General features: G+C 34.8%; 1 protein-coding gene across 1 annotated transcript; it reads left to right on the top strand.

The window, feature by feature from the left end:
- Positions 1-223: 223 nt before the first annotated feature.
- On the top strand, positions 224-27,402 carry NMD3 (NMD3 ribosome export adaptor). Its single transcript, XM_059391617.1, has 16 exons — positions 224-371; positions 935-991; positions 1,917-2,051; positions 4,703-4,799; positions 8,106-8,186; positions 8,782-8,910; positions 9,194-9,284; positions 15,082-15,160; positions 15,827-15,923; positions 17,896-18,013; positions 19,098-19,243; positions 21,720-21,832; positions 22,620-22,692; positions 24,396-24,502; positions 25,514-25,584; positions 26,016-27,402. Exons 2-16 carry the CDS (start codon positions 948-950, stop codon positions 26,147-26,149), a joined length of 1,515 nt encoding a protein of 504 aa, XP_059247600.1. The 5' UTR covers positions 224-371; positions 935-947; the 3' UTR covers positions 26,150-27,402.

The raw sequence follows: 27,402 nt of genomic DNA, 5'->3' as shown, positions 1-27,402 counted from the left end.
ACACAGGGGAGAGGTTAGCTTGGAATGAACTCTGGCCAGGGAAAACCGGAAAGGAAGACAACCCTAGAGCAGTTGGGAAGCCAGCGCGGGTCTCAGGCACCATGGCCTGAAAGAGGCACACCTTCTCTCCCACAGCTTCCCATTTGCCCCGCCTCTAAGCCCCACCTCCACCTCAACAGCTCGCCAATGCCTTCTCCTTCCTCCGCGTAGCCGCCCCTTTAACTCCCAGCTCTCGGCCCGCGGGATTTCGAGCTCTTCTCTCGCGAGACCCTCGCTGTATTGGAGCCGGCTGTGGTCAGCCCTGAGGGGGCTGTGGGGGGCTGTCGTGTCGCAGTTTTGCCGCAAATCTGGGTCTGTTCCAGACTAGCTAGGTATGTTCTGGGCCGCGCTCCGGCCTGCTGTCGCGCGGGGGTGTCTGAGGAGAGAGTGGGGCGGATTCCCTTTGCTCCGGCAGGCCTCCCGCCGCGTGCGTACCGCGTGTGCGCCGTGGCCCGGGAGTCCGCGTGAGGTCCCACCGGCTGGGTGCGGGGGTCGGGGTGGCCCGCGGGGGTCGGGGTGGCCCGCGGCACCGTGACGCCAACAGCGATTTCTGCAGCACGGGTCCGAGGCCCGGTCGCTGCCGGCGTGAGGGTGAGGGTGGCGGCCCCGGCCCTTTCAAGACCCCCGCTTGGGCCCGTAGGAGTTGGCGCCGAAGTGATGCCTTCGGTCAGCGGCCGAGTTTAATGGCCCGAGGGTCTTACGTGTGGGAAATTCCAGAATTCCCTGGGTTCTGTTATTAAAGGAAGTTAACTTTTTGGAGTGACCACGTGGAATTGGCTTGTTAACCTCTTTACGAGGCTTGGCTGCCTTCCTTACTCAGAGGAGAAGGAAGATTTGTATGGAGCTGAATGTGGACAAATGACTTAAGTCCCACAATTCATTCTCTTAAAATCAGGGCATACAGAAAAATGGAGTATATGGCAGAATCCACCGACCGCACCCCTGGACACATGTGAGTCGTATCCCTTTCCCACGTTCCCCTTCAGTTTAAAGATATTAAAGTGACTCTTTGAAACGTAATGCCTGTGAGGAAAGCTTGTTTTGTTTTTTTGTTTTCGGAGGGAATTCTTTTTCTTCAGTGGGAGAAGTGGAAAGGTTTATTTCCTGAGACAGTCAGACTCATTTTTAGTTGGAAAGTTGTAGTAAATACGTCAAGAGTGTTAAAAAATCCTTCAAGAGTGTTCTAGAGTTCCATGTATGTTCTTGATTGGCTCTGTCCTTGTGAAAACCATTAGGCATACGTGGCTATGTAGATTCAAAGACATTAGCATGAAATAAAATTAAATGTTAAGTTCTGTATTCATACTAGTCACGTTTCCGATTCTGAGTAGCCACATGTGCCTGCTGCCTAGCTACCTTATTGAACATCCATAAATTATAGAACATATTTTTGGGACACATCAGTGATTGCTAAACATTTCCTGTCCCCAGTACACATAGAATGATGCCATCAGTCCATTATACTGAATCACGAGGCATGGTATGTTTTCCATCCTTTGAAAAATTTTCTGCTCTGGTTAAATGTTTGCATTTTGGCAATCCTCTACGGGCATCTTAAAAAAAAAGTCTTTGTACTCTGAAGCTGCCTGATAATCACTATTAGAAATCCGTTAGACTGTCTCAGCCCTTTGGACATCCCCGTACTTAAAGGATTTTTGGAGTTCTAGCCATGCTTGTTTTTTTTTTTGCCTTAGTATTCCAAGGTGACACTTTATGTATAGCATCTTTGAAGATTACTTTGCCAGGATTTTGTATTGTTTTGTTTTCTTATGTTTTTAAAGCAGAGATGCTATAGCCTAACTTGAAGGCTTTTGTTGTCTCTTTGATAACCAGTGCATTTATGAAACTTAACTTGAAAAATTTATGCTTTATTGAAGCTTATGCTGTGAATGTGGTGTCCCGATTAGTCCAAATCCTGCCAATATTTGTGTGGCCTGTTTACGAAGTAAAGTTGACATCAGCCAAGGCATTCCGAAACAGGTCTCTGTATCTTTCTGCAAGCAATGTCAAAGGTACAGTGCAGCACTATTTTATTCTACTTAAAGTTGAGATTTATATGTGGGAAAGCCACTGGGATATGCTGAGATGACATCCAAGGTACGTAGAATAAAGCATATGTAATTGAGATAAAATTGTTATTTATGTTGGTGTCGCCAAAGATTTTAGGTTTTGCAATTTTGTAGTTTACTTTTCTAGTTTGCCCTTTTAATCTGGTAAAGTTAATGTAAAGCTGTTTGAATTTGCTTTTTCTTATAAGGGTTTAATAGGTTTGGTTTATACAGTTAATAGATAGAAGTTGGTGTTTGTAAGGGTAAGTGAAAGCAGATTTAGTTACTAAGGACATAATATTGTTATTATCATGAGGATTTTTTTTTTTTTCACCAGAAGCTATGTATGATAAAATGCCTCTTAAGTTTGAATGTTTAAAGTCAGTTAGCAAGGTGTTTTAAAAATCTATTAAAATGCCAGAGCACCTGGGTGGGTCAGTCTGTTAAGCATCTGCCTTCTGCTTAGGTCATGATTCCTAGGTCCTGGGATTAAGTTCCTGCATTGGGCTACCTGCTTGTGAGGAAGCCTGCTTCTCCCTAGCCCCCTGCACTCCCGCCCCCCAGCTCATGCTCTTGTACGTGCATGCGCATGCTCTCTCTCTCAAATAAATAAATAAAAATTTTTATTAAAAAAATCTATTAAAATGCCATTGTAACAAAGTGATTGTAGTTAGCTGTTGGTAACAAAACTCCCTAATGATACTGCCCACATAAAGTTAATTGCCTGTAATTTCCTAAGTGGGTTAGGACTCTAGTAGTTCTTAACTTTTTGGGGTGGGGAGTGGTTCATGAAACCCTTTGGGAATTTGAACACTGTCTTTCCAGAAAAATATTTAAAATGTACATATAGGGGCGCCTGTGTGGCTCAGTGGGTTAAAGCCTCTGCCTTTGGTCAGAGTCAGGTCATGATCCCGGGGTCCTGGAATCAAGCCCCGTATCTGGCTCTCTGCGAGCCGGCTTCCTCCTCTCTCTCTGCCTGCCTCTCTGCCTACTTGTGATCTCTGCCTGTCAAGTAAATAAAATCTTAAAAAAATAAATAAATAAAAAATAAAATAAAATGTACATATATACAAACACATGAAACTTTCCTGTACTGTTTCAGGGAGATTACAGTTTGCAAGTTTGGCAAGTATAAGACTTAATCAGTTACAGATATTTGCTATTCTTCAAAGCATGGTAGAGTGAAAAAAGCACTGGACAAATAATCTGGAGACCTAGTTTGTCTTGGATTTCTCACAGACTAGCTTTTTGAAACTCTGCCAGTTAACTTCTCTAAAACTTAATCTCATCAGAATGAAAGGGCTTTATTAGATAGATGAAGCCCTTTCTAACTCTAAAAGCATGCTTATAATAAAGGAACCTGTATAAGGTTTTTGAATGAACCTTTACAAGTGAAAATCAGGAGCCTCGCTGGTTCAGTAGGTAGAGGCTTGTGACTGTATCTTGGGGTTATAGGTTCAAGCCCCACATTGGGTGTAGAGATTACTTAAAAATAAAATCTTAAGTAAATAAAAGTGAAAATCAGAACATTCACTTAACAAACATAGTGAAAACAAGTACTTCTATAACATATTTAGAAGTGTTATGTATTTAACATTTATTGAGCACTTACTATGTGCACTGTCCTAAGTCTTATTTATTTATTTATTTATAAAAAGATTTTATTTAGGGCACCTGGGTGGCTCAGTTGGTTAAGCAGCTGCCTTTGGCCCGGGACATAATTCCAGAATTTTGGGATTGCACCCTGTGTCTGGCTCCCTGCTCAGTAGGGCGTCTGTTCTTCCTCTGCCTGGCCCCTTGTGCTCACTCCCTCTTTCTCTTGTCAAATAAATAAATTTTTAAAAAAGTAAAGATTTTATTTATTTGACAGGGAGAGAGAAAGCTCAAGCAGGGGGAGTGGTGGTAGGAGAGGGAGAAGCAAGGTTCCTGCTGAGCAGGGAGCCCCATGTGGGGCATGGTCCTGGGATCATGACCTGACCTGAAGACAGCGCTTAACTGACTAAGCCACTCAGGCACCCCAGTACTGTCCTAAATCTTGAGTAGGCTGGCTTAAAAAATCTTAAGGCATATGCCCAGGGATTGAAATTTTAATTTAATTAGGTTTTATGTAAGATTTAAAAACATGTTTTGCAATGTAAAATTTGAGAAAGGACTTTAAATAGATGAATAGTCTGAACTACTGTTGATACATAGTATGAGGTACTAATTTTACCTTTTCTGTGTGTGAGAAGTCAGTTCTCAACCATTTGGTTTATTATAACCATTTTAAAGCTATTTTCAGGTAACTTCTTACCTGTTTTTCAAGGTATAGCTTCAAGAAACTCTTAGGAATTTTGTTATACCTCCCTGGAATTCTTTACTGGTGTTTGAAATAATATGACCTCTTTAATATCAAATAAGCTTTTTCAAATATACTTGGGATTTCACTTTTTAAACTGAAGCTACTGATCTAATTGAAAGTTTTCTGAAACTATTAAATGTATTTGAAATGCTTCAAACCAGTCTTGGGAATTACTATGTCTGATTAATAATCAGTGTTACATCTGCAGAGTCACATTGAAATTTTTTGTTTTTCCTGAGAGATGCTGGGTTTCAGTATTTTCTTTCCCCCTCAGGTATTTCCAGCCACCTGGAACTTGGATACAGTGTGCATTAGAATCCAGGGAACTTCTTGCATTGTGTTTGAAAAAAATCAAAGCCCCTCTGAGTAAGGTAGGTCAGTCTGTTAAAATCGGTTTTTATAGGTATGTGTTTTTGTTTCTATGTTTTAAAGTTACATGTATTTTTATGGAAAGAAAATCATTTTGCTTTAAAAGATTTAATGTAGAATCATTTTTTTCATTATTTATTGAGAACCTCTATGTGCAATAAATTTTTTTCTGAAAAAATACATAAAACCATTGCTAAACATAATTTAGAAGGCTATAGTATTAAGGCTATGTTATTTAGTTTCTTTTTATTTTCAGTGTTGCTCTAGAAAGAAAATATTTGTGCCTATTACTTAAAATCAGTGCATTAATGTCTCCAAAAAAACCAGACCTTAAGCCCAGTTTATCTTTCTGCATAATAGTTTCAGTTGTCTGTGTTAAACTTTATGACTTCTACTTATATCAGCTATGTTTTTAACTCAAATGAACTCTTGGTTTGAAAGTCCAGATTCTCTTCTAAGCTCTGGAAATTTCATGTAATAGTTCTTTGGGATTTTTTCCTCCATTTCTTTTTTTTTTCCTCCCTGGAATTTCTGTTAGACTGTGTTGTCCCTACTGGCTTAAAACTATCTTTTCCCCCTTATATTGTTTGTTTTTCATCTTTTTGTCTTTTTTTCTGTGTTCTTGGTGCTTTACTTTATATTCTGGTCTCTGTATTGATTTTGTTTTGGTTCCAGCAGTGATATTTTTGTGTTCCAGAGTTTTTACCATAGTCTTAATGTTTTTGATGCATTCTGTTCTTTCTTTAAAAAATCTTTTTCTTTTTAATTTTTTTTTAAATTTTTGGATATAGTTGACAGAATATTAGTTTCAGGCATACAGCATAGTGATTTCACATCTTTATAGGTTATGCTGTATGTACAAGTATAGCTACCATCTTTTACCATGCAATGCTATTACATTATCATTGACTATATTAACCTGTGCTGTACCTTTTATCCCTGTGACTTTTTCATTTCATAACTGGAAGCTGTATTTCCTATTCCCTTTACCCCTTTTGCTTATCCCCACAGCCCCCTTCCCTCTGGCAGTCATCAGTTTGTTCTCTGTATTTATAGTTCTTAATCTGTCTATTTATTCATTTGATTTTTAGATTCCATGTATGACTGGTATCATACGGTATTTCTCAATCTGACTTACTTCACTTAGCTTAATATCCTCTATGTCCACCTGTGTTGTTGCAAATGGCAAGCTCTCATCTTTTTATGGCTATATAATATTTTGTTTTCTATATATACCATATCTTATTTATCCATGCATCTATCAATTAACGTTTAGGTTGCTTCCATATTTTGGTTATGATGAATCATGCTGCAGTGAACATACAGGTGCATATATCTTTTCAAGTTAGTGTTTTTGTTTTCTGTGGTTAAATATCTAGTAATGGTATTTTTGGATCATACGGTATTTCTATTTCTAACTTTTTGAGGAGCCTCTATACTGTTTTCCACAGTGGCTATACCAATTTACATTGCTTCCAACAGCATTGTATTCCGTTGAATTTTTCTGAAGGTTATGATAGTAGGTTTGTAAAAAATTTCCTTCTGTTCCCTAATTTGTCTCTGGACTCAATTTTTTCTGTGATTTTGTCTCACTTTCGTAGTTCTGGCTTTCATGCTTTTGTCAAATGACTGATAAGTCTTAATAACTCATTAGTTCATTCGGCAGCATTGATTAAGTGTCAGCCCTGTCAGTGTGCTTTTGGTGTTGGGGATATAGCAGTGAATGGCAGAGACAAAAATGTCTGTCTTAGGTAACTTTTATTCTTGTTGGAGGGGAGGGTGTGGAGTAGGTGTATTATTCATTTGTTAAAAGGGTCTAAATTCTGTGGAAGGAAAAACCAGGAAGGGGATAAAAACTGCATAGGGGAAGAGTTGCATTTTAAAATGGAGTGGTTAGCATTTTATGTCCACTATACTCAAACAAAATAAATAAGTGAAACAGACTGTTTGGGTAAGGCCTCACTAATAAGGTGATATTTGAGTAAACATTAAAGGCAGTATGGGAGGGAGCTGTGCAGAAGTCTGCAGAAGGGAATTATGGGTAGAAAATGTGTTTGGCTAGAGGCAGGAGCATAGCTATATAGTTAGCATAAAGTGGGAAGGGGAACACTAGTGGGGGATGAAAACAGCAGTCATGGAAAGTCACAGAAGGTTAGGTTTTTGCTCTGAGTGTAATGGGTATAGGGGTAGAGTAGTAAGATGAATGATTTATCATTTATCAGGATCCCTTGCTGCTGTGTTTAGAATACATATGAGGGAAGTAGGAGTGAGGGACCTTTAGGAAGTGATTGTAGAAATCATGAGTAATGCTGATATTTGGGTCAGTAGTGAAGGTGGTGAGAAGTGGACAGTTTGGATCTAAGGAAGGAAATCTGTTATTTACATTTCTGGTTTCTCCATAGAACTCTAAACCAAATGTGTATCTTAATATCCACTGAACAGCTTTGTATAGGTATATCATAGATAGATCCTCTTAAATTCAGGTGTCTGAAACCAAATGCAGCATCTTCTCTCCATCAAATCTGTCCTTTATTTATTTCAGAAAAGTAGTTATTACCTAGATACCCAAACTGGATACTTGAGCCTCATTCTAGAATCTGTTTTTTTTTCCTCCTTCACATACCCAGATGTCATTCAGTCCTGTAGATCTCATTTCCTAAATTAACTCTTGGGTCTTTCTGCTTCTTTTATTTCCAATACCTCTCAGTTCAGATCACCTACAATTCCTGCCTAAATTATTGAAACAACCTCCATTTTGTTCCTCTTCCCTCTTCCTCAAAACACCTATTTTAGCCATATTGAGCTACATTAAGTTCCTCACATGTAGCAGAGTTTTTTGGCCTCTGCTGATAAAGCAGTGAGTTACACTGTGGATTCAGCATGAGATGCCCCCTAATGCATTTTTTTTTTAAAGCTGTGTACTTAATATAGTTAGAATAATCCAAGTAGAAACTTTGCTAATGAAATTTCTAGTAGATGATGAGTCATCAGATCTTTGCTTTCTTCTAAAAAGTATAATTTCCATTTTAAAAAACATTATTTAGGGAAAAAGATTTTTTCTCTGCAAATACTTTAATTTTTGCTTGAATTATACCAGTTGCATTAATGTAGTCCTTAGATGGTCCTTTTACTGCTTTTTGTTGCCATACCTCTGATGATTTTTTTTTTTTTTTACTGGTGATGTTGAGTAGTGATGCTACTCACAGATTCTTTAAACATCTTAGGAAATCTGTTTGTTAATGAGTTGTTCTTTTATCTTTTTTCTCAGGTAGAAACTTACGTTTCTTTTTATTTGTGTCCTTTTGAAGGTCCGACTTGTAGATGCAGGTTTTGTTTGGACTGAGCCCCATTCTAAGAGACTTAAAGTTAAACTGACTATTCAGAAAGAGGTGAGCTGAATACAGTTTTCTCAGCATTTCTGAAGTATAGGTAGTAAAAATGAGGGGATATATTGGCAAGTTATGTTTGAATAGCTTAAAAGGAGAAGATTATACTCTTAATTTTAAGCTTTCTGGGTTTTGGGGGACAGGGGTCATCTGCCAGATGATCAGGTCATTAGTAAGAGCAGCTCTTGCTCTTGATTAGTGGCTAAGGTTATTTTTATTAGGAAAAAGATTGAGATAAAAGCACGAGCTAAGACAGTGTTTCTTAGATTTTGTCTTTTTTTTTAATACATACACATGTATATAGATATTTAAATTCTTCAAAGACTTTTTAAACCACTTTAAAGATAAATGTGAAATGTTAATTTAATCGTACAAATTAAACTTGTTTTTTTCTCAAAATAGGATTATTTTTATGATGTTTAATTGATTTATTGTGGATGTCCTCAAAGCATTTGTGAAAAAAGACTTATGTTAAATATTAACTTTAAATATTAAAGTTACTAAACATTATTTTCTTTTAGGAAAAAATACTTGTTATTAAGCAAAAAGGCAAGAAGGAGGAGTTTGATTTGTTTTTTTTTTCCCCCACTCCCATCAGGTGATGAATGGTGCTATCCTTCAGCAAGTGTTTGTGGTAGATTATGTTGTTCAGCCTCAGATGTGTGGAGATTGCCACAGAGTAGAAGCTAAGGATTTCTGGAAGGCTGTGGTTCAAGTGCGGCAAAAGGTACTGAGAGAAAGATGATGATTGAATCCTGCGTCTTGTATTTCATCTTTGTCAGTTAGGAGCACTTAGTAAAACCTCCTCCTTTCCCTTCTTTTCAAATCCTTTAGGCACCAGGGATAGGCTAGGTTTCTGGAACAATCACTTTTAAAAATAGGTCACTATCATGTTTTAGATAATCTTTAAAGATCATTTTTGTTTTAAAAATCAGTGTGCTAGATATATAGATGCTTTTTTTTTTTTTTTTTACATTTCACTATTAATCTAATAATGCATTCGTATTTAGACTTTGCACAAAAAAACTTTCTACTATTTGGAACAGTTGATTTTGAAATATGGAATGCATCAGAATACACTTCGTATCAAAGAGATTCACGGTGAGTTAAAATTTAAAAGCATTTCAATTGATGTCAGTTATTTCAACTAACATAGGTCTTATCTTTATTGATAATATCTAGAATAGTACTGTACAAAGGAACAGTTTCTTCTCTTAGGAAGAAAAAATCTTGGTTCTTTATTTGCACTGTCCAATATGATAGTCACTAACCGTATATGGCAGTGGAATACTTGAAATGTGTCTAGTGTAATGAAGAACTGAATTCTTGATTTTTTGATGTTTTAATTTAAATTTATACTAAGTAGCTACCAGATGAGTAAACCAGTAACTGCATTAATATAATGTAAAGTGCTCTGATGGAAAATTCATTGAAAACTTGTTGTATGCAAAGATCAGTTACTGATTGGAAGAAAATTAGTTTTGAGATCTGTAAGTTCTTTTGTAATATTTTTGGTTTTGATATACAAGTGATATAGTTAGATTTCTTAAAGGTGGAATTCAAAATTTTTTGCATGATTTCATAATGGTTCCTTAGAGTTTGTTCTGTCTAGAATATTTCTCTGATTTATAGTAGAAAACATAAATATTCTTAAGCATACTCTTAAAGGTTAATATTTTTAAATGGTGCTTGCTACTGGTGAACATCTATATTCATTTGTTTTCCTAGTCTCTATAGACCTATAGATAGCTGTTCTTGAAGGAATGACCAAATTCTTATATCATACTCCTCATTTTAAAGCTCGAGGTTCCATTGTTACTAACTGATCTGTTACTCATCTCTTGTATGTCTTGGGAAAGTACAGAAGTGTGCTCTTGGGTCCTTAAATGAGGGGAGATGTATGTAGTGCTGTCACCTGGAGAAAATCTTTTAAGCTTTGTATCTGACCTAAATGTTTTAGCAGTAGACATAAGGTTAATAGTCCAGATCTGAGAAACACAATTTACTTTATTTATTTTTTTAAAAAATTACTAACTTATTAGAGGGATAGAGAGAGAGATGAGTATGAGCTGGGTGGGGGAGGGGGACAGGGAGGAGCAGAGGGAGAAGGAGAAGCAGATTCCCCTCTGAACAGGGAATCCCATGGCACTCCATCCCAGGACCCTGAGATCATGACCTGAGGCAAAGGCAGATGCCCAACTGACTGAGCCACCCAGGTGCCCCTAAATCGGTGAAACACAATTCAGTGAATACTTACTGTGGGTAAGGTACTATTTAACATAGTGCCTGGCAACTTGTGGTTAGCCACCAGGGAAAAAGACATCTTTGTTCTGCATAACTCTCCTTTGAGTAACTCTTTCGGGGATAAGTAGATCCAATTATTCTAGCTAAGAAAGCAAACCACTATTCTTTTTCATCATCATGGCAGAAATATACTCAAAGAATTTTTTTGTAGCAAAAGACTTGGATACATCTTGGGACATACTTTTGCAGTCATTTTCAAAACCAAAAATACTGCCAAGTTCATCAGCCCTTTTTTCATCAAGAGGAGTTAATCTGTCCTCCCCCACCCCCTTGCCCTGACTAGTTCTTTGTTTGATTTAATGAATTTTTTGTTTGTGGTTTATTTGTAACCTTGTTTTTTAAAATCATAGTAATAGTAAAAATAGTAAAAGTTCACACATATGTGAATAAAAAACGTCTACAACACTTTTATCAGTTTTAGATCCCAGAGGTAGTCCTTTAACACAATATAGTATAATATGTACTCTTTGGGGGAGAGGGAGCAGAGGGAGAATCTTGAGACTCCCATGTCCAATGTGGAGCTCGACAAGGGGCTCAGTCTCACAACACTGAGATCGTGACCTGAGCCAAAATCAAGAATTAGACATTTAAATACACTGAAGTTTGTAAATTTTCATGAGTACATGTTGGTTTTGTAGCTAGTATTTATAGCTACCTTTTTCCACTGTACATTGCATATTTTATTTCAACAAGTGTCTCAGTTGTTTTATTATTTTGGGTATATATCTAGGTGTAGACTTGCTGAATCATGATAAATTTATGTTTATCATCTTTTTTTACATTTATTTTTAAGAAACTGGCAGACTGTTTCTACAGTGGGTGTATAATTTTACGTTCCCATCAGCAGTGTTTGAGGGTTCCAGTTTCTATGTTTCCTCACCAACGTTATTGTCTCTTTTTGTTCATAGTCATTCTAGAGAGTGATGAAGTGGTATCTCATTTTGTGGTTTTAATTTGCATTTCCTAATGACTAATGTTGATCAACTTTTCATAAGGTTATTAGCCATTCCTATATCTTTTTTGGTGACATAACTTTTCAGATCTTTTGCCCATTTTTTAATTGGATTGTTTGTCTTAATAAATTTTAAGAGTTTAAAAAAAATATATTTCCTGGATACTAGTTCCTCATCATGTATATGATTTGCAGGTATTTTCTTGTAGCTCGTAGCCTGTGTTTTCTTTGTCTTAATGTTGTGTTTTTGTTTTTTTTTTTTTTTGTGATGTGAACACTTAACATGAGATCTTCCTTCTTAAAATTTTAAGTGTATAATATATTATTGTTGACTCTAAGTACAATGTACAGCAGCTCACTAAAGCCTATTCATTTTGCTTAACTGAAATTTTATGCTCATTAATTGGTAATTCCCTCTTTCCCCCTTCTCTCAGCCCCTGGCAGCCATCATTCCACTCTTTGAGTCTGTGAATTTGAGTATTTTAGGTATTTTGTATAAGTGGAGTCATGTAGTATTGGTCTTTCTGTGACTGGCTTATTTCACTCAGTATAAGATCCTCAAAGGTCACTCATGTTGCATAATGCAGAATTTCCTCCCTTTTTATTTTATTTTTTATTTTTTAATTTTTTTTAAAGATTTTATTTATTTATTTGACAGAGAGAGATCACAAGTAGGCAGAGAGGCAGGCAGACAGAGAGAGGAGGAAGCAGGCTCCCTGCTGAGCAGAGAGCCTGATGTGGGACTCAATCCCAGGACCCTGAGATCATGACCTGAGCCGAAGGCAGTGGCTTAACCCACTGAGCCACCCAGGCGCCCAATTTCCTCCCTTTTTAAAGCTGAATAAAATCCCGTGGTAGTTATATACCACATTTTATCTATTCCTCTTTTGTGGAAACAACCCAAATGTCCATCATCTTGGCTACTGTGTGCAGTGCTGCAGTATACATGAGAGTGCTAATATCTCTGAGATTCTGATTTCAGTTCTTCTGGATAAATACTTAGAAGTGGGATTAATGGAACGTATGGTAGTTCTGTTTTTTAATTTTTTTGAAGAACTTCCATGCTGTTTTTCATAGTGGCTGTGCTATTTCACATTTCCACTGGTGTACAAGAACCAGTTTACCTGTATCCTCATCAGTACTTGTTTTGTGTTGTTGTTGCTTAAATAATGGCCATCCTAATGAATATGAAGTCATACCTCATTGTAGTTTTTGATTTGCATTTGCCTGATAGTTTTGACCTTGAACATTTTTCATATACTTACTGGTCATTTATAGGTCTTATTTGGAGAGATGTCTATATAGTTCTTCTGCCCATTTTTAAAATTTAAAATTTTAACTAATCAGGTTATTAGTTTTTTTCTTGTTGAGTTGTAGGAGTTCCTAATATATTTTGGAGATTAACTCCTTATCAGATACATATGGTTCACAGATAATTTTTTTCCTTTTTGTAGGCTTCCTTTTCACTGTGTTGATGTTACTTTTGCTGTGCAAAAACTTTTGAGTTTGATGTAGTCCCATTGTTTTCTTTTGTTGCCTGTGCTTTTAGTGTCCTATTCATGAAATCGTTTCCAAGATCAGTGCTGTGAAGCTTTTCCCCCTGTTTTCTTCTAGAGCTTTTATAGTTTCAGGTCTTTTATTGGACTCTAATCCATTTTGAGTTGATTCCTGTGAATGGTGTAAAACAAAGGTCCAGTTTCATTCTTTTGCATGTGGATATCCAGTTTTCCCAATACCATTTGTTGAAGAGACTGTCCAAGAGTGTATTTTTAGTACTTGGAGATCAGTTGACCCTAGATGTGTGGATTGGTTTCTGGGTTCTCTGATCTGTTCCATTGTTTATTAGGACTGTGTTTCTGTCATTACCAAGCTGTTTTGATTATGGTAGCTTTGTATTTTGAGGTCAGGAAGTGTGATGTCATTTGAATTGCAGAAGTTTAAAATTTTGAAGTCCAGTGTGTAAAGGTTTTTCTTTCATCCATTATGCTTTCGTTGTTATGTCTAAGAACTCCTGTTAATCAGTGTCACAAAGATTTTCTCCTGTGTTTCTTCACATGTTTTATAGTTATAGCTCTTAAATTTAGATCTAACCCTTTTTGTGGGTTTTTTTTTTTTTTTTTTTTTTGCATGATGTGAGATGAGTGTCTAAATTCATCTTTTTCTATGTGGCTATCCTGTTTTCCCAATGAAAAGTCTATTCTTACCTCAGTGAATTCTTGGATGTTCTGTCAAAGATCTGTTGACTGTAAATGTCAGAGTTTACTTCTGGATTCTCGTTTGTTCCATAGATCTGTATATCTATGTTACGCTAGTACCATGCTGTCTTGACTAAAGTTACCAGGTTTTGAAATTGGGAAGTATAATTCCTAACAACTTTGTTCATCTTGGGAATTGTTTTGGCTATTCTGAGTTATTTAGTTTCCTAGTTAGCTGAATTGTTTGGAAGAGTATTTCTATAAGCATTTTCCAGCGGGTAGGTAGGTATGTTTTTAATTATCCATTTGTTGCTGATTTCTTATGTTACTGCATTATGATCAGATAATACTGTCTAGTAATTCATACTGTTTAGAATTTATTAAAATTAAAGAAAAACTTTTTATTATTTTATAAATGTTCTATGGATTTTTAAAAATAATATATTTTCTTGGGAACATGTTCTATAATCTCAGTTAAATCAACAAGTTACTCAAATACTGTGTATCCTTCCTATTTTTAGTCAGTTTGGTTATTTTATTTTTGTTTTCTTTTTTATTTAAATTCAATGAATTAACATATATCATTATCATTAGTTTCAGTGGTAGAGTTCAGTGATTCATCAGTTGCAAATAACACCCAGTGCTCATTACATCAAGTGCTCTCTTTAATGCCCATCATCCAGGTACCCCATCCGTTACCTCCCACCCCTCTAGCAGCCCTCAGTTTGTTTCCTGTAGGTAAAAGTCTCTTATGGTTTGTCTTCCTCTCTGATTTCAACATATTTTATTTTCCCCTCCCTTCCCCATGAGCCTCTGTTTTGTTTCTTAAATTCCATATATGAGTGAAATCATACGATAATTGTCTTTCTCTGATTAACTTATTTTGCTTAGTGTAATACCGTCTTGGTCATTTTGTTTTTGATAGTCTCATAGTAACCTCCCATAGTGATTGTGCATGTGTTAACATTTATTAATTCTTTTTTTTTTAATAGTTTTGTTTTCTGCATCTCAGTGCTATGTTATTAGATGCATTCCTTTTATCTTGGGAGATTGTTATATAAAATACACTTCTGTGTAGTTTTTTCTCCCTTCCTCCACTTTCTGTAAGTAGGCTCCATGCCCATTATGAAGCCCAGTGTGGGGCTTGAAACCACAGCCCCAAGTTCTAGACCTGAGCTGAGATGAAGAGTCGGATGTGACTGAACCACCCATGCTCCCCGTTTCTTTCCTCCTTTGACCTTGAGTTTTATTTTGTCTGAAATTAAAATTGTGAATCTTGTTTTCTTTTGTTATTATGTCTGATTTGTTTGTTTTTGTTGTCTTAATTGATAAATTTTTTGTGTTTTCTAATAATTTGTTTACTACACTTTTGTGAGATAGTCATTAGTAGAGGAAAACCTTATTTTGAAGAATTATTTTCATGTGGCTTTTCTTTTTCTTTTTCAAGATGGTCTGGATTTCTACTATTCCTCAAAACAGCATGCTCAGAAAATGGTAGAATTTCTTCAGTGTACAGTTCCTTGTAGGTATGTTCTGAACCTAAATGTGCTTAAGTCCAAGGAGCTGGGAATGAATGTAGATCATATCTGTTCTTCAGGCTTAGGCATCTCTTATGTTAAAAAAATTTTGAATTGTAGTAGGAATAATTATGTAATTAGTAAGCTTCTGTTAGATTAGCCACTTTTAGGGAATTATAACCAAAGAGTATGTAAGAATCTCTTTGGTGAGCTAGACATCACCCTGTGATAAATACTATAGTGCTAAACCTTTGACTGAATGTATTTGAGTAAGATAAAAGATGGGGGTAGAGGGCTTTGGGGAGAGACTTCATGGAAGAGAGGAGATCTCTTAAAATGGGAAATTTTCGAAGGTAGACTTTATAGTGAAAGGTGAGATTAGTGTGAACGAAGACTTTTGGTGGACATTATTGTGGCTTTTAATGGATGCTATATATAGACTACATTGGTCTGAGCCAATAAATAAATAAATAAAATTGAAAAGAGGTAGGGTGCAGTTGGATTGGTGAAGGCTTTGAAATATAAGTGGTTGAAATTCGGCTTTTTCAAAGCAGGCATCAGAAAGCTGTTTCCGACCTTGGGGAGTGATCATTTGATGTGATAAAAATTGATACTCCCTAGACTATAATAAGGAACCTTTGTCTTTTTATTACTATAAACTTTTTTTCTTGGCAGAAACAAAGCCTCACAGAGATTGATCTCTCAGGATATCCATAGTAACACATACAATTACAAAAGCACTTTTTCTGTGGAAATTGTTCCAATATGCAAGGTACTTTTTTTTCATTTAATTAACCCATGTCTGTAAAAGAGTACAAGTAATTAATTGGCTTATATGTAATTATTAGCTCCTGATTTCCTTCTGGGATTGGTTAAAAATTTAGAATAACTTCCCTCTTAAATGATTCCTTTCTGACATACTCAGCCATATTAAAAAGATGTTAAAATTATAACATGCTTAAAATTATAAATTGGCATACCTTTTACTGTGGTAGACTTACTCAGGGCCTGGTTGCAGTTTTTTTAATGTTCATATTCTTTAAAATTTGTGATTCTGGTGGACATATGAAAAGTTTGAATACAGGAAATGACATTAAAATAAATTTCAGTAGTGTGGAAATGAAATTGTAGAATCATTTTTGTGATTTAAAATGATCTAACAAATTGTAGATTATCATTTATTTCATTTCATTGTATTAAGGTAAAATCCTGCTTCAAAAATATAAATGAATTAAAATGCAATAGTTACTGAGGATCTACTGTATAGAAGGCAGTATATTAAGGATTATTATTTAGAGGTCTCTACCATACAGGAACTTACATGTCAGTATCTACTAATAATGATAAGTACCATAATTTATTATGAGCATTCCATATAAATTTGTATCTAAGTACTTGAATATATTTCACTTTTTCATCTTGTTATACCGGGGTAAAGCATTTCATCATTTTGAACATGGTGAAATTGAAGCATGGGGCGTTTAGATGACTTGCCCAAAGTTACATAACTACAAAATGAAGCCAAAATATGTGCCTAGGTCTGTGACTCTAAAGCTTTAAAAATAACTGTACAAATTCATGGTGCAGTGTATAGTAACAGGATGAAATGATAGCTTAGAGCGGTCAGCAGGGACACCTGGCTGGCTCATTAGGAGAACATGTGACTCTTGATCTCAGGGTCATGAGTTCAAACCCCACATTGGGCATGGAGCCCACTTAAAAAAAAAAAAAAAAAAGCAATGTCAGCAAATTTTTTCTGGAAAGGGCCAGATAGTCAATGATTTTGCTTTCAGGCCATATAGTCTATTTGACAAATTGTGGGCAGCTCTGCTGTTTATTTATATAAGTAGCCATAGATAATAGGTAAATGAATAGTGAAATGGTATTTCACTGTTTACAGAAATGGTATTGGGCCAAATTTAACTTGAGGGTCGTATTTTGCTGACCCCTGGTTTAAAACAGTAAACATTTTCCTGGTACAAAGCCTGGGAAATGTGAATCTAGGTGTGATGCCAACTTTAGGCTATAGGTTAAGTGCTTTGAGTGATTCAGGTAAGTAACAGAATAAATGCAAAATGTAAGAGTATTTTCATTAATCCATTGAGACTTAGAAATGAAAAACACAGTGCTGGACTAGGTATTCTTAAGAGATGCACAGGATGCCCCTGCAGTGGAGGAGCCTGTGATTGTGAATACACACAGCTTAAAATACAACTCAGATTTTTTTCATATTTTAATACAGTTTAAAAACAGTGTACACGTGGACACATGTGCTTTTTGGCCATTAAATTTTTGATTATGTATTGATGCATGTATCCATAAAAGAGAAACATGTGGCTTCTCTGAAATTTATTTTTTGTGGAAATTATAAGAAGTCACAGGTGGATTTAGAAAATCACTCTCCTTCTGATGTTTATAATACTTTGTTTAGAATGTACGCTGTATTACTATAGAGCAGTAAGCATTCACACTTCAGTAAAATTGAAATAAACTTAATACTTTGAATAAGATCTGGAAAAATACTTTAAAGCATTTTTATTAAGACAGATATTCCCATCTTTAGAAGGAATAGCTTATTTTCTGTTTAAGATTTGATTGTTTTTCCTTAGGCCCTTTGTTAATAGAATTTACAGTAATGTTTTGGTTTGGGGACATACACTTGGGTCAGGTTTATATTGATGAGTGTTTATTGGAGACAGTTATTTAGGACCAGCTTCACTCTAATTGTTAGTTCTTATGCCTAGGATAATGTTGTTTGTCTGCCTCCAAAACTGGCACAAAGCCTGGGAAATATGAACCAGATTTGTGTGTGTATTCGAGTAACCAGTGCCATCCATCTCATAGATCCAAATACCCTGCAGGGTAAGTTTTAGAAAATATTTACCTTGACAGTTTTGCCCAGCAAGCTGTAATAATTTATATTGCTAATTTTATCAAATATTCTTGGTAATATTGTTATGAAAAACTAGTTAAGATTTTTTACTGCTGTTTAATTCTTACAAAACACTGGCATTTTTAAAGCTTTTGATGAGTAACACCTGTATTTTTTATTTGAAGAAACAAGACTGAACTTTTAAAAAATGTACTAGTTTTAGTCCACTTATTTTTACTGGAATTGACTTATTTACCTCATTTAATTTTTGTGAATAATTATTTAAGTTCATTGACAAGTTTAGTAAAATTCGGAACATTTCACTTATAATGCAGTAAAACATTTAGTTTAAATATGAATTTTAACTAGTTTTATCATTATTACACATAATTTTTAACATTCCCTTTATAAAACTTTTTTAAAGATTTCATATTGATGCACCTCCTGCTTCTTGATCTTTTTCATATACTTCCTGTAATTTTTCTGTTGTAAAAAATCAAACTTTTTTTTTAAGTAAGTCATTTAGTATCCTTGTCAATCAGAATTCATAAGTTAGAGGTCTTTTTGCAGTTTCGGGATGCGTATCTGTCAGGTAGAACTTTATTTCCTGTTAAGTAGCTGAGATGACCGATAATGTTTCTTAAGTGCCAGCATATGAAACAACTATATAACTGAGTGGATCTGATCTCATTTACTTTTTGTTATTTTTTTGAAGTAGGCTTTTTTTCGAATCCAATCGTAGGACTTGAACTCACTACCCTGAGATCAAAACCTAAGTTGAGATCAAGAGTTGGGCACTTAACTGACTGAGCCACCCAAGCACCCTGATCTTACTTTGAAAACCCTTAGCTCTGTGGGGTTCTGATGATAGTAACTACTTATATTCTTGACACCTGAAAGTTTTCTTTTGCTATGAGAAATTTGGGGCTGATTTATAGGAATAAATGATGATTCTAGAGAAATGCCACTGTGGTCTCTTGCCCTCATGCTTCTCAGTTCATATATATCAACTTTTTTTCTAATTAATATATTTGATGGCTTTTGAAATACTTCATTTATTCATGTTCTAATTAGTTGCAGATATTGATGGAAGCACTTTTTGGAGTCACCCTTTCAATAGTTTATGCCATCCCAAACAGCTAGAGGAGTTTATTGTGATGGAATGCAGCATAGTCCGAGATCTAAAACGCAGTGCAGGTGCTGGAATGATATCAAAAAAGGTAAGTTCCATCCCGTCCATCTTTGTTCCTCCCTGAATTAACTGTTTTGGTCCCTCTTTTGTGTTTTTAGGTTTTTTAGTTTGTGAATAATTCCAAAATGTGGTTCCACGTAAAGCTAGTACTTCATTAGGTTACAAATGCATTCCATGTTTGTATGTTACTTAACACGTGGTCATTTATTAGACTTAATACTATCTGGTAAATTCATTTTTCTCTTTAATGTTAGAAAAGTTTTAAAAAATGTTTATTGTAAAAAAGCATTTCTTAGCTTTACTTTTGTATAGGAAGACCAAATGACAAGCAAACCTTTTCTGACTTTAAAAATTTTCAGACATTTTGAATTTAAGTATATGTTATATTAGCACTAATTACTGAATACTTCAGTATGCATTTCTAAAACATAAGAACATTTTTCTACAGAATCCAAGTATTATCGTTCAGATTTCCTCATTTGTCCTCAAATGCCTTTTATGGTTTATTCAAACTAGTATCTGGTTGGGGACCATACATACACACACACACACACACACACACACACACACATTTTTTAAAAGATTTTATTTATTTGACGAGAGAGGCACTGAGAGAGAGGGAACACAAGCAGGGGGGGTTGGAGAGGGATGAGCAAGCTTCCTGCTGAATAGGGAGCCCCAATGTGATGTAGGGCTGGATCCCAGGACCCTGGGATCATGACCTTGGCCAAAGGCAGACATTTAAGGACAAAGCTACACAGGTGCCCATATTGAATGTGAATGTTATACCTCTTAAATTTTGTATGTAATAATGGCCCCCTTCACTCCTTTTTTTTTTTTTCTTCCCTTGATGATACCAACTTTCTAAGGCAGTTAGGGCATTAATCCATTAATCTTATGGATCTCTTATTGTTTTCTCATGATGCTTTTTAAAATCTTTCTTAATTTCTTGTATTTCTTTTAAATGAAAAGTGGATCTAAAAGGCTTAATTATACGTAGGTTATGTTTGGCCAGAACATTTCAGAAGTGTCTCTCTGCTTTTTATATGCCAAGTGATAGTAATATTTGGCTGTTCCACTGATAGTCAGATCCCTTCATTGTAATGTTACGATTTTTTTCCCCTTTGTTATTAGCTTGCTTGTCTTCCTTTTTTTCCTTTGGGACATTCAGATTGTCTCAAATTGAGCCAGTGGGAGCTCCTGTGCCTTTAAAAAAAATTTTTTTTTTAACAACTTGTACTTTTTTAGAGCAGTTTTCATTTAATAGCAAAATTAAGAGGAGGTAAGAGATTTCCTATATACCATCTGCCTCCACACATGCCACAGCCAACCCTTTTATCAATACCTGCCCATCAGAGTGCTACATTTGTTAAAATTGATGAATCTACATGCATACCTGATAATTCTATTTGATAATGAATAAACTTGCTATAAACCACCTTGTGTTTTCAGGTTTTGTAGAGAGATAAGCTCTCAACTCTTTTGGATAAGTATGTATCAAGGAGCATGTTTGTGGTATCATTTGGTGAGATATGTTTAGTTTTGAAGAAACTGGTAATTCACTTTTTTTTCCCCCAGTTCTTTTCTAAACCTGGGAACTATCGTATATTTCAGTTTCTCCCTTTATCTATTCTTTCATCTCTTTGAGATTCCATAATACCCTATTTTCTAACTCTTAGTATTTTGCTCTTGATCCCATTTTACTTACATCTCTTTTTGTTAGTAAAAAGTATTGGCAAGTGCTATATTTAATTCAGCCTGAAGTTACAGTTGCTTGTAAAATCCTGTGTTGGAAAGGTACTTTAATGGTTTTTTAATTTAAAATTTCAAACTTGGGGAGCACCTGGGTGGCTCAATTGGTTAAGTGTCTAACTCTTGATCTCAGCTCAGGTTTTGATCTCAGGGTCATGAGTTCAAGCCCTGTGTTCAAGCCCTCCATGCTGTGCGTGGAGCCTACTTTAAAAAAAAAATTACTCAAACTTGGGATGTTGTTTCTGCAACATATATTAAGCACAAAAAGGAATATACTTCAAATAGTAGACATCCAATTTCTCTAGTAGTGGTAGTAGTGCCACTGGGTTGCTAGATTGCTTTGTCTAAAAAAACCTTGGGTTTTTTTAATGTTATGTGTAAAACAAGGGGTTGTTAAATGTTTTCTGGAGTTAAGACTTTTCAGTTATTCTTTTTGCTCAGTCTGTATTGCCTGTTACCCTGTGAAAACATTAGTTTTGAAAATTCTATATATGTCGGTATTTAGATATTAATGTTTTCTAAAGTCTTAAATCTTAATAAAGATATTTATGTATTCCTTATTGAGTCTTTTTTTGTACTAAATACAGTAATTAGTTAATTTTGACAGTATTTCAGAGATCTGAAAAAATAAAACAGTTGCTGTCTTTAAAATGAAAATTTGAAAACCAAAATCAACATTGTATATAGTTTCTGTGAGGTGCATTTCGAGTCATGCTTGGGTTATTGAAGAGTGCATTTTCTTTCCTGTCAAGCATACCCTCGGGGAAGTCTGGGTACAGAAAACTTCTGAAATGAATACAGATAAACAGTATTTTTGTCGCACTCATTTGGGACATCTTCTAAATCCTGGAGACCTGGTATTGGGGTTTGTATTATTTTACAGTATTTTAAACTGGCAGTTAGCATTGCAAATTTTCTTTGGGAGCCAGCAAGATATCTAAAAATACTACTAAAAATATGTATTCTAATAAGAATTTAAGAGTTCTTAGGAACTTTACAGTTCACTTTATTGATAGCTAAATTAAACTAGATTGGACAAAAACCCTAGTCACTCTATTTCGCCATCATTGTAAAGAATTATTTAATCCAAGATTTTGAGTAATTGAACCCTGAAGTTGTATGGTTAGATCATATTTATAGCTTTTTTGGGGAGTGGATAGTTTTTTTTTTTATTATGCATACGCTGTTGGTCAAATATTTCACTTTTAAAATATGGAAGCCATAGTGTAAAGCTCCTTTATAGGCACAAGACAGTCTGTTTTAATACAGGGCTTATCAGCATGCTTTAAGCATTACTTTTGCTCTTGGGGATTTTTTTTTTTTTTTTTTTTTTTTTAACTAGAGAGGAAGGTTGGTTTTTTGTTTGTTTGTTTGTTTTAATTAAATGGAACCGTCTAACTGAATTCTAATGTTATACTGATATGCCTGTTGTAGATGGACAGTGATGGATAATATGTGAAGCTTGGAGGTAAAAGTATGTTGTTATCTTCACCAGGACATGTGGAGGCATGTTCATTGTATAGTAAACTGCAAAACTTTTAATGTGGGAAAAGATAATTAGATGTGCTTTCAGGTGAACATACATTAAATAAAAAGTAATGTGGAAAGAATAAATGTTTTTGTCATTAAGTGTTTAATTATTTTTATTTCAGGTTTGATTTGGCCAACTGTAACTTAAATGATGAGCATGTCAACAAAATGAACTCAGATAGAGTCCCAGATGTGGTAAGGCTTTAGATTTTTTCCTGTGTTAAAGAGGACTGATTTAATAACTCTTATGGGTAAGATGTGCGAGTTCACATTTATGAAAATAACAAATCAATTTAGAGATTCTTTTGAAATTGCGGTTAAGGTTTAAAGGCAGAAGCCTTCATATAGCATCATGTGTCTTTGTGGGGAAGATCCAAGATTTATTGAGTTTTTTGTTGCTCTTATAATTGAATTTCCATTCTCTGTCAAAATGCTTGATACCATCTGTAGAGCAAAAATAAATTTGCAGCTAAAAATGATGACCATTAGGACTTAATTTAGGTTCATTCTCCTAGGCTCAGCTTATTTCATATATTGTTCAGTTAAAGCATTTAGAATTAAAACCATTATTCAGATTTTTCAGGTTTGACTATAATAGCAGTTGAAAATAATCTTTACAGTGTTGAGTTTTGGAGAAAGAATGTTTCTTCTGAAAAAAGCCTGTTAAATTCTAACATGGGTTTATTAGAATCATAAGCAAGAGTGAACCTTGTGAAAGTCTGTAATTCTTGCTTGCTTAATCTTCACTGATTTCTTTAGATGTGGGCAAAAATGAAGTCATGGTATAAGAAGGACTCCTCTTCTCACCACCCAGTTGTGCTTTTATTAATTAATTAGTAAGTTAGGAAATAGAAACATAGTTTAGATAAAGTCTTAGCAGTCATAAGAGGAGATCAAGATGGTCATACAAGATTTTGTATTGTATAAAATTATTTATTACACAATTTTTTAAACTGTCCTAGGAGATATTTTTGTAAAAGACATATGTAGTTCTATAATTGTTTATTGGTAGTAATAAAAGGGGGAATGTCTGCCTGTGGTAATATTTCAGGATGATTATGTGAATGGTAGCTGAGAACTGAACTTTGGTATAAAGAAGGACACCAGAGGGGTGCATTGGTGGCTTAGTCTGTTAAGCGGCTGCCTTTGGCTCAGGCCATGGTTGAGTCCTGGGAAGTCCCTGGTCCTTTGCAGTCCCAGTCCTTTGCAGTCCTGGGATTGAGCCCTAGGAGCCTCAGGAGTCCCAGTTTGTTGTTGTTGTTGTTGTTCTTCCTCCTCTTCTTTCTTTAAAGATTTTTATTAAGTAATCTCTGCATCCAATGTGGGGCTTGAACTCACAACCCCGAGATGAAGAGTCGCATGTTCTACTGACTAAGCCAGTCAGGTGCCCCTATTTATACGGGTTCTTATTTCCAAAGAGGAGTTAATACAGGTGCAGCAAGTCGTGTTAACTATCATAGACTCTGCCTCATTCGGGCTCTGCAGTGAGTGGGGAGTCTGCTTCTCCCTCACCCTCTGCCCCTCCCTCCACTTGAGCTTGCTCACTCACATTCTTTCTCTTGCTCTCTCAAATAAATAAATAGAATCTTTAAAAAAAAAATGTGAAATGTGAAGTTTTTGGTGTAAAAAAACAGCAATTCTCAATCACTGGAAATTTTCAGTTATTAAATTTTAATAGTTATGGAACTAATGGCAGAATGCATTTTCATAAAATACTAAGTACATGGAAAAAATATTGAAACTTCTCTTGACACTGCTCCTTGATCCCTACTGTCATCAGTCTGGTGACTTTTCTAGCTTTCTCACAATCTTTCAGTTTTTAACTTTATTGGATTTTGAGGCCCCTTTACTTTGTTCCCATTTTTTTGTAACTTTGCAAATATTTCTGTTACTTTTAGGTATTAATCAAGAAGAATTATGACCGTACCAAACGTCAGCGTCGCAGAAACTGGAAACTGAAAGAACTTGCAAGAGATAGAGAAAACATGGATACAGATGATGAAAGGTCCTACTTTTCTTTAAATCTTCTGTATTGTCTCAAAGGAAATCCTTATAATAAGTCTGTAGAGTTTTTATATGTAATCATCTCATGAATGTTGCATTCAATATTAGTTTTGTATTCTTACTGTGTTACTTGAAACAGTGTAAGAGGATATAATGATATTTAACATTTAATTACTATTTCCTGGGTTTTGGCCTGAGAATTGCAGTGTTACTGTGAACAATGCATTTGAAAAACTAAAATAAGTACCTGTGGGTATCACAAATAGCAAGTGAATAACTGTGACTTGGGATAAAAAGAAAATAGTCCATTAATATCAAATATGCTGTTTTTCAAACAACTTAAGGAGAAATGAAGATGTTGTCTTCTAGAAAAGTATATTGGGCGATTCAAAAGTGGCCTTAATGCTGGTGAAGACACTGATATCTAAAAAAATGAAGAGTTTAAATAAAATTGTATCATGAAATGTGAGTGGGAAAATAGTATTTCCAAAGTACAATCTCATAAAGTAATTTAAAATAAGTATTTATAAATATATAATGTTAAATTAATTGGATGTTGTAAGTACATATTTTATTTCATCTGTAGTCTTAAAAGTGTATGTATTTTTTTAACTTGGTCATAAGACTTTGTGGTGGGATGGTAAAGTAAGAGGACGTTTTCTTAACTGTTTCATATTCAATATCACCTTATATCCACGTGTGTATTTTTTTAATCATATAACTTTGAAAGAAAATATTTTTTTAACTTACCAGAGTATTTAATTAACATCCATATTTGACTTCAGATATTATTTTTAAAGATTTTAATACTTGGAACACATTTCTTTTATAGTGCTGAAAATGAAGAAAAACATTATACTCATTGGTAAAGATGAAATATTTAAATATTTCCTTTTTTTTTTTTTTGGTCTCAGGGGTATAGGTCTGTGAATCATCAGGCTTACACACTTCACAGCACTCACCATAGCACATGAAATACTTAAATATTTCTTTATCCTTTATCCTTCTGTAGGCAATACCAAGATTTCCTTGAAGATCTTGAAGAAGATGAGGCAATTAGAAAAAATGTAAACATTTATAGAGGTTAGTGTTTTAGGGGTGTTTGATTTAAATTGTATCTTTTGCTTTTGTGTAGATATATTACCCCAGTGTAAGTATTTCCGTATCTTAAACTTTCATTCCATAAATGACTTCTTTTGTTTTTAAAACTTACTAAACATTTATAAAAAATAAAAATACTGGCAGAACAGTAAGAATTACTAAAATATCGTTTTGCCACATTTGATATCATTTGTATCCTACCGTGATACCTCAGGTTCCTGATTCCTATACTAATGGATATTTATTTATATATTTATGTAGTTCATTTAGTGACTAAATACCTGCTCTAGATATGATACAAGAACTGCAGATATAATGTGGTTAAATAGTAGTAATAATGATGGGGGCAGGCATTTTGCATATTTCCATATTTGTATTGATTTGAAATCCTTGCTTTTTTTTTTTTTTTTAAGATTCAACCATTCCTGTGGAAAGTGACACAGATGATGAAGGAGCCCCTCGAATTAGTCTGGCTGAGATGCTTGAAGACCTCCACATTTCCCAAGATGCTACTGGTGAAGAAGGTGAATCGATGATGACACAATGAGATTGTGCTGTAGATGATTTTCATATCTCTACGCTCAGGATGTTGGACGAAATAACTCTTATTGTCTATTCAGTCTATGCTTCCGTATTAAGAAAGGAGAAATTTAGATTTAAAATTTGAATACAACAGGACTATTTTGATTGCTCATTCAAAACACTGAAAGAGATAGCTTCAAAGTTTTTGGATAAAAGATTATGGAGAATGTAATTATTAATGATATTCAGGCCATTTTATGTGTGGAATTTTTCAAGTTTGCCTTTTTTAGGAGACTAGTATTTTTGCATACTGTAGCGCTGGATTTAAAATCTCAAAAGTTATGATGTCTTGGAGGTTACCTTAATCTTCCAAGTATAAAACAAGTTTTTACATTCATTTTGCTTTGATTGCTTTAGAAAAAGAGCATATGAAGAATCATTAATATGAACTTGTTACGCACTTTGATCCACTTTAGGTCATTTTTATGTAGGGTTCAGTTTATTACCGGACATTGGGGGAAAGTTAATCTATTCATAATATTAACATCTTCAGAAGCTTTTAATTTGGGGTTATTTTAATTTTTATTGCAGAAGAAAATATATTTAAAGTATTTGTGGATTTGTAATAAACATGGACTATTTAAAGGTTAAAAAACAATTTGTTCTTTTGTGATTTTTGCTCATGCCAGTGGCTTAGAGCAGTAGCTTGCTTGTGTCATAAGAATGTCTTCCTATCCCTTAAAGCATTTTTACTTTTGAAATTTTGGTTTACAAATTAAGAAGGAATTTTCTTTATATAAGTTTCTGTCATTGAATATATCACCATCAAAAAGAATATTAGGACCCAGCATATAGATGATGAAATGATAAAAATGATCTTTATGCTTTATAAAACCATGAATCAGGCTTGAAAAAGGAATGCCTTCCACATCCTTGAATGAAAAGCATTTACTTGAGTTTTAAAGTGTCTTGAGAATGAGGTTTTAAGATCCTATTTCTATAAGCAAGATCAGACTTAATAAGTGTGCCAGAACTAAAAGCTAATTCATAAACTTTAGATATACCACTACTAAGGAAATTGAGTAAGTGCCAAATGGAGCATTTTTTTTTTTTTAAGATTAGACTTCCCAATTCTGAAGGTATGGATAAAGTCCTGAACTTTATATAGTGGTTCCTGTTCTGTCTGCCTGTTTAGTTAAAATTTTCACTTGTGGTTTGTTTTTACCTCTTCTATGTCAAGACTTTAAAAAGTGTGAAAATAAAAACATTCTCCCCTTT

This window comes from Mustela nigripes, chromosome 2 (genome assembly GCF_022355385.1).
Source record: "Mustela nigripes isolate SB6536 chromosome 2, MUSNIG.SB6536, whole genome shotgun sequence".
In the NCBI taxonomy this organism is placed as follows: Eukaryota; Metazoa; Chordata; class Mammalia; order Carnivora; family Mustelidae; genus Mustela; species Mustela nigripes.
The sequence above is the reverse complement of the archived record's forward strand: the minus strand, read 5'-3'. Positions and strand labels throughout refer to the sequence as shown.

Excerpts from the sequence above, each read along its gene's own strand:
- NMD3 (XM_059391617.1), top strand. The coding sequence starts at position 948 with ATGGAGTATATGGCAGAATCCACCGACCGCACCCCTGGACACAT. Across the intron at positions 8,911-9,193 it reads TGGTTCAAGTGCGGCAAAAG|ACTTTGCACAAAAAAACTTT; the intron begins GTACTGAGAGAA and ends ATTCGTATTTAG. Across the intron at positions 24,503-25,513 it reads ATGGATACAGATGATGAAAG|GCAATACCAAGATTTCCTTG; the intron begins GTCCTACTTTTC and ends ATCCTTCTGTAG.